Consider the following 15,440-nt stretch of genomic DNA (forward strand, 5'->3'; position numbering starts at 1 on the left):
CCAGAAACCAGGATGTACCAAGCCCTGAAGCTCCAACTTCCTGATGATCTCTTCCATCTCCACTCTCTATTCTCCATTCTCACTGCTGCTACTCATGACACCATCATGGCTTGCCCAGACCCCTGAAACAGCCTTATAACTATTCCAATTTAGTTCCATCTGTCTATTTTCTGTATATAAAATGTACTTGACATGTCCTCCCTAGGGGCAACTCATCAATGGTTTCCTATTGCTCTGGGAGGAAGTCTGACTTTTTATCTTCACTTTAAAAGGCCTCTATGTCTCTTCCATTCCCACTTGCCACCCTACACTGTACACTCTGCAGTATTTAACTTCTTCCAGGGCTGACCTCACCTGTGCTGAGTCTTCTGCCTGGAACACACTTTACTGTTCTTCTGCTCTCAGTCTTCCCATATCGAGGTTTCAGTTTAATCACTTCCTCCAGGAAGTCTTTTCTAATCATCCCCTAGACTAGGTTGGGAGTTCTTCCCTCAAGCTTCAATAGGATTTGGTCTGCATGTATTTCCTTATCATGGATGGTGCCTATGAATCACACCTTGTTGGGTGAGTTGGTTGCTTAGTTGTCTGTCCCCTTGAGTTGCTACAAAGTCCCTGACGATACAGCTAGACTCACCTCGCTCACCTAGCCAGGGCTTAACACATAGGCAGCGTTCAATAACCATTTTGAAACGTTTGAATGAGTAAACCAATATTCATCTATTTTTCCACCGTACTAACATTCTTGAAATCTGAATTAACACTCAAAAGGGACAATTTTCTTCTGAAATTCACCAAAAGAAGTGCACAAAAGACACTGTCATATATAACATAAAAGCAGGGAGGCAGCTACTAAGTGAGAATTCGAAATATTTCAAAAGCAAGTTATGAATATAAAATGTTTATGGTCTCTGACAAAGGTTGACAGAGGAAGATGATAAGTCAACATTCAAGAAGGAAAACGACTGTGACTCTTTTATGTAAGGGAAATGCATTTGAACTTCAGGTGGCCTCTGAGCACCTTTTATCAAAATCCACGTTAGGTTAGTTAAAGTAAAAGCTTGTCACCTCGTCAGAGTGATCTGGAAGGAAATGTAGCCGGCAATGAATGAAGCCAACCTCGTCAGGCTCTGCTTTCCTGATCCGCCCACTCCGACCAGGAGGGCATTTCCCCGAGGAGTACGAATGACACGAGAGATCTGTAATACAGAACAAAAAAAGCATGTATCTTTCAACATGTAAATGTTCTACTTTTCCTATTTATTCACTATATGAATGAGGTATAATTATTATTTTGGAAAATATAGGTGTCTCAGGATCAGACTGGAGATATACTGGTTGAAGGAATGAGGGCACTTCTGAAATAGAACAGTGTTGGGCTGCATCAGATGGGGTGGGAACCATGGGGTATGCCTTTAGAAACCAGGAGGACACCAGGGCAGAAAAGTCAGCACACAGCCCAGACTGTGCTTGCTCTGGCTTTTAAAGGAGATATCTATCTAAAGGGGACTTTGAGGATTCCTGTTAGTTGGTCCGACCTAATAGGGTATGATAGGAAGGAGAACAGAAATGTCAGAACAATGTCTACCCTTGGCATGCAGGGCATGTGGTTGATTAGAATATCCTCCACATTTGAAAAGCGTTCAAATTTAAATTGAAGGGAAGAAAACCCCCCAAAATAAGGTGATATGCTTTGGCTGTGTCCCAACCCAAATCTCATCTAGAATTGTACTCCCATAATTCCCATGTGTTGTGGTGGGAATTATCTCCCGGTGGGAGATAACTGAGATAACTGAATCATGGGGGTCGCTTCCCCCATAGTGTTCCTGTGGTAGTGACTAAGTCTTATGAGATCTGATGGTTTTCTCAAGGGTTTTTGCTTTTGCATCTCCCTCATTTTTCCTCTTGCCGCCGCCATGTAAGAAGTGTCTTTCACTTCCTACTGTGATTCTGAGACCTCTCCAGCTATGTGGAACTGTAAGTCCAATTAAACCTCTTTTTCTTCCCAGTCTTGGGTGTGTCTTTATCAGCAGCATGAAAATGAACTAATACATGTGGTATAGATATTGGGATTTTAAAAAGAAAGAAAATGAGCATAAACACCCTCCTATTACTTGGCAAAGACAGTGATACCTAAGATATCTACCAATAAGTGATTATAGATTGGCCGGGGGGGCCACTTTACGCTATTCAATAGCCCCAGACTATTCCACAGCCCCCTTGTGGCAGAAGTCCATGTTTATTTGGCTTCGTTTGTGTTGAATGGACTAATGACACCATCAGTCCTCCAAACCTACCCAGGAGAGACTGAGTATAGAATTCCCCTTGATGTTCTTTATACCTTATGCGAGAACTGTTTCTCTTTCCCTCCTAACTGCAGTTTGAGCCTAGGGGTATCACTGCGATGTCCACCTTTCTTAGAAGAATGATAGAGGCTGGGCAGGGACTGGAAGGGGTCACTTCTCCATGGCCAGGGAACCTTCCTGTAGTCACCGGGGCTCTGCATTCTGCCAAGGTTTTGTTAAACATCCTTTCTCAGAATTCCCTCACTAGCTGCAGTACATTCTACTCCTGCTGAAAATATGCCTGGTTTTGAATTACTTTCCCCAGTTTAGTGTGAACCTTGGGAAAAGGATAACATATTTTCCATCTCTATGTGGACCTGAGAACCTGCAGGACTGGCAAGTGCATATGCCCTGTTTTTCCAGCCTCCTGCTTGTCTCCTCTATGTGATTCTCGCCAAAGTCATTGTGAGTGGAGAGGGTCATACATGTCTCTTCAGATCTTCCCCTGACACGGCTTCAGGAGGGAAAGACGGGGCAAGCAAGGAGCTACTGGAAGCCACACTAGAACATTCTGTGCCTTTCCTTGGTTGCCACTTTTCAACCATCATCATTTCCTTTGTTTGATGTGGGTGGATATATCAAGATGTTGTTAATTAGGTATTAAGGAATCTTCATCCCAAAACCTTTACTTGGAACTGGGCCAAGGTCTTATATTAAAATGTTCTATTCTCAGTTTCCAACACATGTAAACCCGCAAAACATACCTGACAAAGGAACAGATACGTGAACAGAGAAGGCTTGCAAAGCAGACTCAAAACCTCATAATCTAGTTAAATCCAGCGAGACCCTCAAATACGGCTATTTTGTCCTGTTATACGCAGATTGTGTGATGGAGATATGCGTTTTCAATTTCATCAGTGAGTATTCAAAAATGAATAATGTCCACCCTGCCCTTCAGGAGCTCACACTGGAACAGGGGACAGAGGCTGGGGTCATGAGCCACGGTGAGCACTGGCACAGAGACAGGAGTGATGGGTAACCAGAGGAAAGAATGCCGGGAAACATCCCCGCCTGGGTGAGGTAAGTCTTAGGTGCAGAGCTGGACTTTGACCTGGATGACTAGAAGTATATCACACAAAGAAGGTGGTGTGCCAGGCACAGGCTGAGCTACCTTTTCAGAAGGAGTGAGACACACAAAATCTCAGAATTAGCAAAAGGCCTACAGTGTCCCCTGAGGTGAGAACTTCAGTATGGGATATGGAAATATCAGGAAATAAGGCAGCAAAGGATTGTTTAGGACTTATCTGGGGGACTTGATTAAATTCCAAACAATGTATCCAGATTCTCTGTGTGGTTCTCAGCGGTGGTCCATCCTGTCAAGACAGAGGTCACTAAGACGGGAACCCACCCGACTAGAGTCTAATCTTCTGATAGGGAGACAAACACACAGACAGATAAACTTTCCACAAGGTAGTATGGGTGGGGAATGCATGTTGGGGAGGCGCTCCAGGATCATGATATGTTTACCCACCAGCAGCCTGTTGTTCTGGATCACACACCAGGGGGAGCATGACTCAGGAGGCTGGCTGGTAAGCAGGAACTAGATCATGCAAAACCATGTACACCATGGTTTGAACTTTCACCAAAGAGACAAAAGAGGCATCACACAGATACGCTGTATTGAAAGAAAATTGAGTTTCTAACTAAGAAAGGAACTAAGAAATAGGCTTGGTCTCATATCATATCCTGTTTTGCTGCAGTTTTTGCCTGCAATTCTGACTCTTGGCTTCTATCGTGCCGTGTAACTAGGCCACGTATTTCAAGGCTCACAGCAGCATGACACAGAGTGTGGATGCGCTGTGCACAAAAGATGAGAGAAGACAGGGCCAGCAGGGAAGTGGAGAGGAATGCAACATTTTAGCTCAAAAACTCTAGTCACGGATTCTTCGGCCAATTCCAGAGCAGACAGACAAGAGGCAGAGAGTGAGAGAAAACACCAGCGAGGCCGCAGCACCGAGGCCTTCACACCTCCAACATCACACCCAAAGTGTTTCGAGAAAGCCTCCTCACTCTTCATCTGGGCTGCGAATCATGGAGAAAACAGCAGTTCCAGTGAACTTGCTCAAGCACGACACTTAACATAAATAACTGCATCTTCAGCTTGAGCTATGAAATCCCAGGTCAATCGGATTTTGTCTCTAGCAGGCAGGCAATTTGTCATGAAATTGCCTTTGGTGATACTCACTTAGAAAATACATTTTCCCTTTTCTTTTTCTTCCTTTTAATTATTAAAAATGACATAATGTTTATTCTTCCTGAAACAACACTTAATCGACTATAAATTAAGAGCTCATTTCAAAATGTTATTTATAGTTGGCTGTGGAAGAATATTTGAGCTCATAATTCAGTACAGATGTCTCAGATTCTACGAATCCACAGAGTTGCCAAGCCAAGTGCCCTCGTGCTGGGGAGACCCAACTCCTGAACAATCTCTCTGTCTTCCTTCCCTCTCTCTGACTTACTCCAGCCTTGCAGAAATGCTTTTCTCACTTTCTTGCAGGGAAGAGGAGCAGACAGGCAATCCCTATATTCAGCAGAATAGTTGACTAGATAACCTCTAAAACCCCCTCCATTTGTAGATTCAGTAATTTCTAGAGGTGACAATTTGTAATTATGCAGTGGTTCCTCATGGTTGAACCTAAGATCATGGAAGACAAGGTCAAATCATTTTCTTTCTAACTAAAAGGATGTAGTCTGGAAAAGTAGTTGATATCAACAAAGTGAGAATATCAACAATGGATTTTAAATGGCATTATCTTGCACTGTAGATAAATTAAGTCACATACGTTTTCAAACAAAATAATACATTTTACTTCCAACCTTTCAGGATCAACTGTTCTAAAAATGGATACGGTAACGACTCATATCAGCAGTCACTAACCTTTTTGGCACCAGGGACCAGGATCGTGGAAGACAATTTTTCCACGGATGGGAGGGGGGGTGGGTGATGGTTTGGGAATGATTAAAGCGCATTACATTTATTGTGCAGTTGATTTCTATTATTATTACATTGTAATTTATTATGAAATAATTATACAGCTCACCATAACGTAAAATCAGTGGGTGTCCTGAGCTTGTTTTCCTACAACTAGATGGTCCCATCTGAGGGTGATGGGAAACAGTGACAGACCATCAGGCATTCCGTTCTCATAAGGAGCGCGCAACCTAGACCCCTCATATGAGCAGTTCACAATAGGGTTCGCGCTCCTATGAAAACCTAATGCCGCTGGAGGCAGAGCTCAGCTTCGCTTGCTTACCTGCTGCTCACCTCCTGCTGTGCAGCCCTGTTCCCTACAGCCCACAGACAGGTACTGGTCTGTGGCCCAGGGTTGGGAACCCCTTCTCATATGACAAACTAGAATAGAAATTATATTTTCCTGGTGGATTTCATTCTAACAGAATTTTCATCTCAAAGTCAACCGTTTATACACTATTTTTAAATTATTGTTTCTAATCATGGTAAAATACACATAATCTAAAATTTACCACTGTAACCATTTTTAAGTATATTGTTCAGTATCATTAAGTACATTTACGTTGCTGTGCAACTATTAGCACCACTGATCTCCACAACGCTTTTCATCTTGCAAAACTGAAGCTCCGTACCCATTTAACACTAACTCCCCAATCCCCTCTCCACCCAACCCTGGAATTCTCCATTCTACTTTTTGTCTCCGATTTTGGCTACACTGGGGATTTAGATGAGTAGAATTATACAATATTTGCCCTTTTGAGTCTGGCTTACTTCACATAACATAATGTCCTCAAGGCTTATGTACTATTTTTTATAGGATATTCTTTGCATGATACAAAAAGATGCAGACTTTGCCTGTGCTCTGAACTCAGATGTCAACCATATTCAGCCTCCGTGGTGAAACCATGGAGCTGGAAGCTATATAGAAACACTGAATAAAATTATCACATCACACATTTAAAGTACACAGGCTCTTATTTCAAGCCTATAAGGTGCGACATGTTGCATTCAGCTTAGAAATTAAATTGGAATATAGCATGGAGTCTAATTTTAAACTGAAGATTCTCCTAGGAAATGAAAATAAAAGAGGGAGAGGACTCTGGCGTGAAACCAAATGTCTGTCACTACCACAAGGCACTACTCGGAGTGGCTACCGTACCTTGACTAAGTGAACCATGGCATCAGCAAAGAACACCATGTCCATGCCGGCGCCACGGATGCTCTCATTATACAGCTGCAGGAACATATTCAGACGCTCTTTTAGGCGACTAAAAGATTCAATGGGCTCATACATTTTAGGCATTTCAGCATCAGCCTCTTCAGACGTTTCACCTTCGGTGGGAAAGAAGAATCAGTTAAGTTTCTTCAAATACCTGCATTTTGCCTTCAACCTAAATTAATGCAATCAAAGCTCTACAGCCTAACACTGAATAACATTCATTTTAAGCAAAATGCCATAGTGTGCATTTTGCAAAAACAGAAGAAGGGAAACAATAGAAGCATTAGGATTTTTGTGATCATATGCAGGCTCTGTACTTTCCTATCTAGCAAGTCAATTTAAAATAATGTTATCGTCATTGAATTGAATTTGAACCCACAACTGATTGTTGGCATTTCAAAGCTCCTCCCAGACATATTAGCTTAATGGTCAAGTGAAAGTCAAAACAGTAGGGACTGAATGTCAGAATCAGCAAGGGAAGTTAAGAATTACATAACTGCGGTGAAACCCCATCTCTACTAAAAATACAAAAAACTAGCCGGGCGAGGTGGCGGGCGCCTGTAGTCCCAGCTACTCAGGAGGCTGAGGCAGGAGAATGGCGTAAACCCAGGAGGTGGAGCTTGCAGTGAGCCGAGATCGCGACACTGCACTCCAGCCTGGGGGACAGAGCAAGACTCCGTCTCAAAAAAAAAAAAAAAAAAAAAAAAAAGAATTACATAACTGATAAGAATAAAAAGAAAAAATTATTGTGTTTACTCAGGAAATTTTTATAATTCACGAATCTCAGGTCAGTGGTAAAAATAGAAGTGACTTATAATATGGGGTGGAGGATTGAGAGAAATAGAAAAACAATTTCCTAAATGAATAAACATATTAGATTATTTCACTAGGGCAAGATGTATTAAAATCGATATACTTTTTTAAAAAATTAGAAATATATAACATACCAGCTTAACACTTTTACAGTATTAACTACAGAGCAGAGGCCGAGGTGGGCAGATCACTTGAGGTCAGGAGTTCAAGACCAGCCTGACCAACATGGTGAAACCCCATCTCTACTAAAATTACAAAAATTAGCTAGGCCTGGTGGTGTGTGCCTGTAGTCCCAGCTACTCAGAAGGCTGAGGCAGGAGACTCGCCAGGAAGCCAAGGTTGCCATAAGACAAGCCTGTACTCTAGACTGGGCAACAGAGCAAGACTGTTTCAAAAAAAAAAAAAAAATCATAATACCCAAGAAAAAGCTAAATGGGGCATCTATAAATTCACAATCAATTAACAGTAGTAGCAGGGGAAAAAAAGGGACACATTAGCTGAATATACCAATAACAACTTAGAATTTCACCGGATACAAGAAGAATGAGTGGATCTTTCAAATCTTACGGCGTATAATTATTTTCAATTGACTGTGTCCTAACATAATACTATATTAACCTTTTGATAACAAACAAGGAGATGGTTTAACACAATCATTAAGACTGACCTATCTGCAAAGCTCTCACTAATCAAATTCCAATAGTCACAACTCTTATAAATGCCCATATCAAGCTTTGAGAAACAAAGTGTCTCAATGACACAAAAGATTATGCATTTGTCTCTAGACCTTCCCCCAGGCCCCCAAAATGCAGCAGTTGTATTTTGGTCCTTGAAAAATCATAATCTGGTTATTTATTCTTCTGAATTACAGGGAATAAATTACATAAATTTTAATTATCTTGTAAGATGCCCTTACTCTTACAGGATTTTTGTACGTGTTTGACCTGATTGAAATAAAATGTGTCAGCTTCTTTCTGTAGAAGGATCATTCCAATTGCATTGCCAGAAATAAACATTCTTTTGCAATTGTCACTCAGAAACTTTTGACAGATCACACTTATGGTTATCAAATCTAGAGAGGCACTGCCTAGTCGTTTCCAATCATTTTCAAGATATACATAGCATATTTTTAAACATGCTTTTAAAAATCTGCAAATTAACTTAAAATCCATCCTCAGTATTAGAAGAGGTTATTAAATGAAAGAAAAATATTTTTAATTAAGCCTAGTTGCTTCTGAGGGGGGAAAAAAGTGGAGCACTGCCTCTTTTCATAAGAAAAGTCATATATCTCAATTTCCCCTGGAACCATAATCACAAAAGCTTGCCCCACATCAGCCATCTCATTCCAATTACATTTAATGACCCTCTCATACATTTGGAAGTTTTCCTTTTTATTTTCAACATTCAGGATGACCTGAATAATAATAATTATAATTATATTTGCGGCCTTTCATTTAGCAGTGACTACGGGCCATAGACTGCCCAAGCCATTCTACAGATAACATTTCATGGACTCCCCATGGTGCATGTGATGCATATAGTAACACTTTTACTTTTATAAATGAGGAGAATGAGGTTCAAGAGAGTGCCGAGATGCCCAGCTAATTAATGTGTGGTGGATTCCTTCCTTAAACTCACCTCTATCTGCCAGACTGCAAGTCCTGTGCACTCTCTCCTACCCTATCCTGCCTCCCCACTCTACTTTAATATCCAAGCATGATATGCATAAAATAGTTCATCTTTAAACTCCATGATCATGCATTTATTCACTCATCCTAGTTTTACAGAGCATCTACTATGTCTCAGGCTTCAATCAGTAAAGTTTACTAGAAAGAAACTCAACACCCATAAACTGAATCTTCTGTCTTCAGATTTCCCTTTAGGGAACACCTTTTGGGGAATTCCAAATTCCACTTCAATAGTTTACCTGCAGCTTCAGGCGCATCTCTCAAGAAATCCACAAAATATGTGTCAATTCCACAATCGACCAACAGTTTTTTCTCTTCACCAAACTCCTCCTCTACCAGACTTACTAAAGCCTTATCAAACCAGGTCACATCACTGGACACTGTGAAACGGTCAGCTATAACACGTTTACATTCATGCTTCCAGAGCTTTAACAGGTCCTGTTGAAAGTATAATTAAAATGTGTTAGTAATTCCTATTATGCCGTAACTGGGAATTCAAGTTGACAGTACTGTAGAGTATTATTCTTCCTGATTGAAGATGCAACATTTTAAAAAGTTAGGGTTCAAATATGCTCAACTTCACTTCAAATGGGTATCATTGAAGTATATTAAATAGAAAGTAGTCTGTTCATTTGCAGTCTCTGAATTAAGAAGAAAAAATCCTCCAACAATAATATTGAAAATTGCTCTGACCAATCAACAAACTAACATTCTACGTAAGAGTCTTCAGTTTGTGAAAAATTAGTCTTTTAATAAGACATCTACATTCATGTGGCCAGAGTACAACATAAGATATAAAACATGAACAACTCTCATGTATACAACTGAAAAATTACAAAGGTGTATTCACTTAACACAAAGTGAATAAAATTTGTGGCAAAAACTGGATTATCTGAACAAAAGAAAGCCAGCACCTAATCCAGATAATCCAAGGCCCAAAGTTAACTGCAAGTTGAGGAAAGTAATTGCTCAATACTCCTGTTTATATAGCAAGAACAACAAATGTATGTGTGAGCTCATTATTTTATATGAAAGACTGGTGGAAATTTCTTAGCTTCGTAACATTTTTCAGGTTACAGATTTTTAGGCCATTGCATTACTAGTGATAGAATGCTATCTGGTTGCCTGAATATAAAAGGAGTTCAGTGAAGTATATTCAATGATTCAGTTAAGACAAAAGTTTATTATAACATCAATTGCTGGAATTGTTTATGCTGATTTAAAATAAGCATCAAAAACGGATACTTCAATAGTAATCTTTGAGAACTGACTTCAACAATTCCATTAACTTGTAAATAACTTTGAGGGAAAAAAATCAAGTTAAAATATTCACGCTGCTAAACAGACTCTCACTTCTCTGCAGGAAGGAAAGTGAGTTTTCCCCAAAATATCATTAACAGATGCTTCTCAAAAGAAGACATACATGTGGCCAACAAACATATGAAAAGAAGCTCAACATCACTGATCATTAGAGAAATGCAAATCAAAACCGCTATGAGATACAATCTCAAACCAGTCAGAAAGGCTATTATTAAAAAGCCAAAAAATAACAGATGCTGGCAAGGTTGCAGAGAAAAGAGAACACATATATGCTATCGATGGGAGTGTAAATTAGTTCAAGCATTGTGGAATGCACTATGGTGATTCCTCAAAGAGCTAAAAGCAGAACTACCATTTGACCTAGAAATCCCAGGGTATATACCCAGAGGAATATAAACCATTCTACTATAGACACATGGACGTGAATGTTCACTGCAGCACTATTCACAATAGCAAAGACACAGAATCAACGTAACTGCTCATCAATGGCAGATTGGATAAAGAAAATGTGTTACCTATACACCATGGAATACTACACAGCCATAAAAAAGAATGAGATCATGTCTTTCATGGAAACATGGATGGAGCTGGAGGCCATTATCCTTAGCAAACTAACGCAGGAACAGAAAACCAAATACCACATGATACGTCCCTACCCAAATCTCATCTTGAATTGTAATCCCCATAATCCCCACATGTCAAGGGAGAGACCAGGTGGAGGTAATTTAATCACAGGGGAGGTTTCCCCCATGGTGTTCTCCTGATACTGAGTGAGTTCTCACGAGATCTGAGGGTTTTATAAGAGGCTCTTCCCCTTTTGCTCTGCACTTCTCCTTCATGCCATCTTGTGAAGAAGGTGCCTTGCTTCCTCTTCATTTTCCACCATGATTGTAAGTTTCCTGAGGCCTCCCCAGACATACTGAACTGTGAGTCAATTAAACCTCTTTTCTTTACAAATTACCCAGTCACCAGCAGTTTCTATGGCAGTATGAAAACGGACTAATACACCACATGTTCTCACTTATAAGTGGGAGCTAAAAATGAGAACTCATGAACACAAAGACGGAAATGACAGACACTGAGGTCTGCTTGAGGGTGGAAGGTGAGAGGAGGGAGAGGAGCAAATAGATAACTTTTGGGTACTGGGCTTAATACGTGGGCGATGAAATAATCTGTACAACAAGCCGCCATGACACATGTTTACCTATGGAACAAACCTTCACATGTACCCCCAAAGCTAAAATAAAAGTTAAAAATAAATCAACAAATAATTTAAAAAAGAAAAAATAATCAGCAAGTTTGGTTACCTATATTGCAAGCATCTGGGACAACGGTGGGTTTTTTAAGTAATCAACACTTGTGCTTAATCAACAGTTTTGTTGATACTTTAAGTGTCTCTGTGTGTTTATATGGAGAAATCCCCTGAAACCCATTTGCTTAATTACTTCTTTAGCTCTAGAAAGGCTTAAAGAGAGGCCAACCCTGTCTTAGCCTGGGCACATAGGCTACGCTTTGGAACAAAAGCATACTGGATTTCTACATAGCGTTCTTAGTTTGAGGGAAATTCTTATAACACTGGGAAATGTCATATTCAAGTGTGTGTACAAATGATCATTTTTCTATTAAATGAACTTTGTAATCTGCTGCCTCTCTTCAATTTTACCAATGTATGTAATTCTTTTAGTGCATCCAGTTACATGGAAAAGAAAAATCATGGATGATTATCAACAAAATGGGTTTTTTAAATTTTGAATATTTATTATAAAGATAATTACTTTTTAAGTTAAAATGTCAAGCTTAAAATATGAAGACTATTATACAATAAAATCCACAGTGGTTGTTTCTATTATTTAGTATAAGAAACATATCTTCTTCTTAGACTAGAAGTGGGAAAATAAAATCAATTATTTCTTTTATTCTATTCGTTAAAAAGTAATTGTGTATATGATGAACACAAACCTAGTTGGAATTTATCATTGACATTTTCTGACAGAATTTACTTCTTTCATTATGTTAGTTAAAATGCAGTAAAGAATGCCCATGCTGAAACATTCCAAAATATGTTCAAAGTTCAAGTAAAAAATAAAGTAGTAAAAATATTTAGAATATATGATTAATAGCAATGTTATTTGTTTTTCTTTCCTCAGTGTCACCTACATTTGGTTCCTTGATGACCTCTGAAGTAGTGTTCAGCATTCCCTGCCAGATCCGAGAAAGATCTCGTAGGTTAAACACATAATGGAATTTTGCAGGGGTAGGAAGCATTTTCATCTTGGTCATCTGCCATAGTCGGCGTGTCAGGGGCACCAATTTTGTGACAGAATCTCTCACTTCTTCTGAGAAACCCCTCTGAGTACAGTAGTAGCCTACCCCAATCACACCTGAAAGGGGGGAAATTACAGCATTTTGATTAGCCATTCAATGAAATTAAATGAAAATGAAAAACATTATAGCATAGAGTTTGCACACGTCATTAAACATTTTAATAAATAATCATATATAAAAGAAAAGTATGTTAATGTTCTCTTGCTTTTTCAAATACAGTATCCCAAAAAATAGATACAGGTTTAAGAAAATGAGTATTCAAAACACTGAAAAATTGATTAAGAAATACTGCTGAAAACTCTGGCTGCACCACTTCAATATTACTAAATGGGTAACAAAGATAAATGTATGAAGTTACCTTATAAAAAGATAAGAAAAATATTTTTATAAGTCCTCTAAGGTTTCTACTTTCTGTCGTTGCCTTTCCATGCACTATAAACTACTTTCATTTACTTTATATGTAAAATTTTCCAGGCAATAAGGAATAATTAAAAATGATAACATTCTTTCTGTTCCATTTTACTTTTCCCAAGCTTAGATAATTCCAATGTCTGTTGGTTTCCAGACCTCGCTCCCTGCTGTGACTGGAGATTACTGCCACACTTGACTAGCCGGGGGCAACCAGATGACATTTTCGTTTGCCAGAAATTAATTAGGGTAATCCTGATGAGCTTTTTCTCAATAGCAGCTTCAGAAATTGTACACTAAATACTTAACATAAATGTGTTCAAACCTTTACATTCTTTCCTGCACAAATAAGTTATAAGTGCATTATCATTACTCGGGTAGGCAAACATGGTTACTTATTTGGCTAGTGATTGTTCAGCTAAATTAGCTACGAAATACTCCATATTTAATCAATAACTTATTACAATCCAGTAAATTACTCTGAATTTCAGACTGTGTCTAATCTGCACTCCGGGGGCCATTATTTCTTTGGCCAAAATCATTCTATGCATTGGTTAAAGTATCACCTACATAAACTTTTGACATGGAACATAGCAATCCAGACCTCAAAACTATGTACCCATGAGGAAACAATCTCATCTGTGGGGCAACAATTTCATTTCTATGTTCATGTAATGTTAAACCTTCTTGCTTAAGAAGTTAGAAACAGTTAAAGAAAACCATAGATGGAAATGATCTACCGAGGCATCCAAATCAGGACACACCTAGAATCGATCCCTATAGGAAATGAAACTCGCTGCTTGAGAGTGATGGAGGCTGCAGACCAAAGAGCCACCCAATGCGCTTTCTGTGTGGCTCTTGGGTGAAGATTTCCAGGAAGGAACACAAGCAGGTGTTCTTCCTCGCCCTCCTACCCCACGCCCTCTCGACCTTTACCGAAGATCTTGTCCATGGAAGCATCAGAGGGCAACGTGCAGTTAAATATAGAGAACTGCCTCTTGAGTCTTTGGGGTATGTCATTGCGTCCACCACCAGGATGGATCATGGCTGCCAAAAACTGGATGTCCACGATGTTGGTGAACTCCCCAGGCTTCTCTAGGTTATAGAATCCATTTTGTTCCATCAGCTGTCGCACTATCTCATTCGTAACCTAAGAAAGACAACTTTCAGAATTAAAGCATCATTCCTTTCCATCCCTGGAACCTAACTCCTTGAGCGTTTCCAAAGAATGAACTTTACTGGAATTCAGACATTGTATCTTGAAAAAGTAAAAAAAAAAATTTTTTTTAATTTTTAAAAACTCTTCATAGAATAAATCAATACCAAATTAAACAAAATGCACAATGGAATGATGATACCTGGTCTCCCCACTCATTGATTATTGGCATATTCACATCATCAATAAAAACAGTCATCTTCTTTCCCGCAGGAGGGCCATACGTTGTACCCATTCGTTTATCCACATAGCTCTCTATTGTCCTCTGTGAAAAAAAAAAAATCAACTGAAACATCTGTGAAAATATCCCCTAAAACATGGTCAATTATTTTAAAAAACAACAAAAACTGGTAACCTTTGAACTGATATGAATTACTTAGAAAAAGCCAAATTTCCCCCTTAATTCTAACAAATTCTAAAGTACCTAAATTATCTTGTATAACATTCACAAACTTTGAAAATCCAGTTGAATTTGGCAGGAAATGAAATTCTAACCAATGTGAATTTGAATGGGATGAGACCCTTCTGTTCATTTCTAAAAATTTACTTTTGTCTTATTAAGCTTCTGTTCGTGACACTATGTTCCCCATTATTCAAAGTCTTGCTAATAGTTTCCCTATAACCAGCAATAAAATTAAACAAGGGTACTGTGTGAGAAGCTTCTGAGGTCTGCACTCTGAGCTGCATAGTCCATCATGGTCTGAAGGCTGAAACTGGCTGCTGTCACCTGGCACAGCTCATACCCACTCTTTTGGGCAGATGCAATTACACTGATTGAATTCTCATTCCCTGACACAGAGTGAAAAAAGCCCACTTACGTCTTCTCTCTCATTTTTACATTCTGAGCTTAGGTGGTGCAAGAGAAGACCATACTGCACTCTATAAAAAACCTTCCTTAAGGCTGGGCGCGGTGGCTCACTCCTGTAATCCCAGCACTTTGGGAGGCCGAGGTGGGCAGATCACAAGGTCAGGAGATCGAGACCATCCTGTCTAACACGGTGAAACCCTGTCTCTACTAAAAATACAAAAACAATTAGCCGGGCATGGTGGCAGGCGCCCATAGTCCCAGCTACTCCAGAGGGTAAGGCAGGAGAATGGTGTGAATCTGGGAGGCGGAGCTTGCAGTGAGCCAAGA

The 15,440-nt window shown here is 39.5% G+C and overlaps 1 protein-coding gene across 1 annotated transcript in view; it reads right to left on the reverse strand.

Annotated features, from left to right (window-relative positions):
- The window catches only part of DNAH5 (dynein axonemal heavy chain 5), a 239,087-nt gene that overhangs the window by 86,440 nt on the left and 137,207 nt on the right, over positions 1 to 15,440 (reverse strand). Inside the window, exons 48-53 of the mRNA XM_031666810.1 lie at positions 14,448 to 14,570; positions 14,026 to 14,239; positions 12,514 to 12,737; positions 9,276 to 9,474; positions 6,476 to 6,648; positions 1,066 to 1,196 (exon numbers count right to left, since the gene is read on the reverse strand). Coding sequence (XP_031522670.1) covers positions 1,066 to 1,196; positions 6,476 to 6,648; positions 9,276 to 9,474; positions 12,514 to 12,737; positions 14,026 to 14,239; positions 14,448 to 14,570 — 1,064 coding nt within the window. The remainder of the gene's footprint in view (positions 1 to 1,065; positions 1,197 to 6,475; positions 6,649 to 9,275; positions 9,475 to 12,513; positions 12,738 to 14,025; positions 14,240 to 14,447; positions 14,571 to 15,440) is intronic.

The sequence above is a fragment of the Papio anubis genome, chromosome 5 (assembly GCF_008728515.1).
Source record: "Papio anubis isolate 15944 chromosome 5, Panubis1.0, whole genome shotgun sequence".
Taxonomy (NCBI): domain Eukaryota; kingdom Metazoa; phylum Chordata; class Mammalia; order Primates; family Cercopithecidae; genus Papio; species Papio anubis.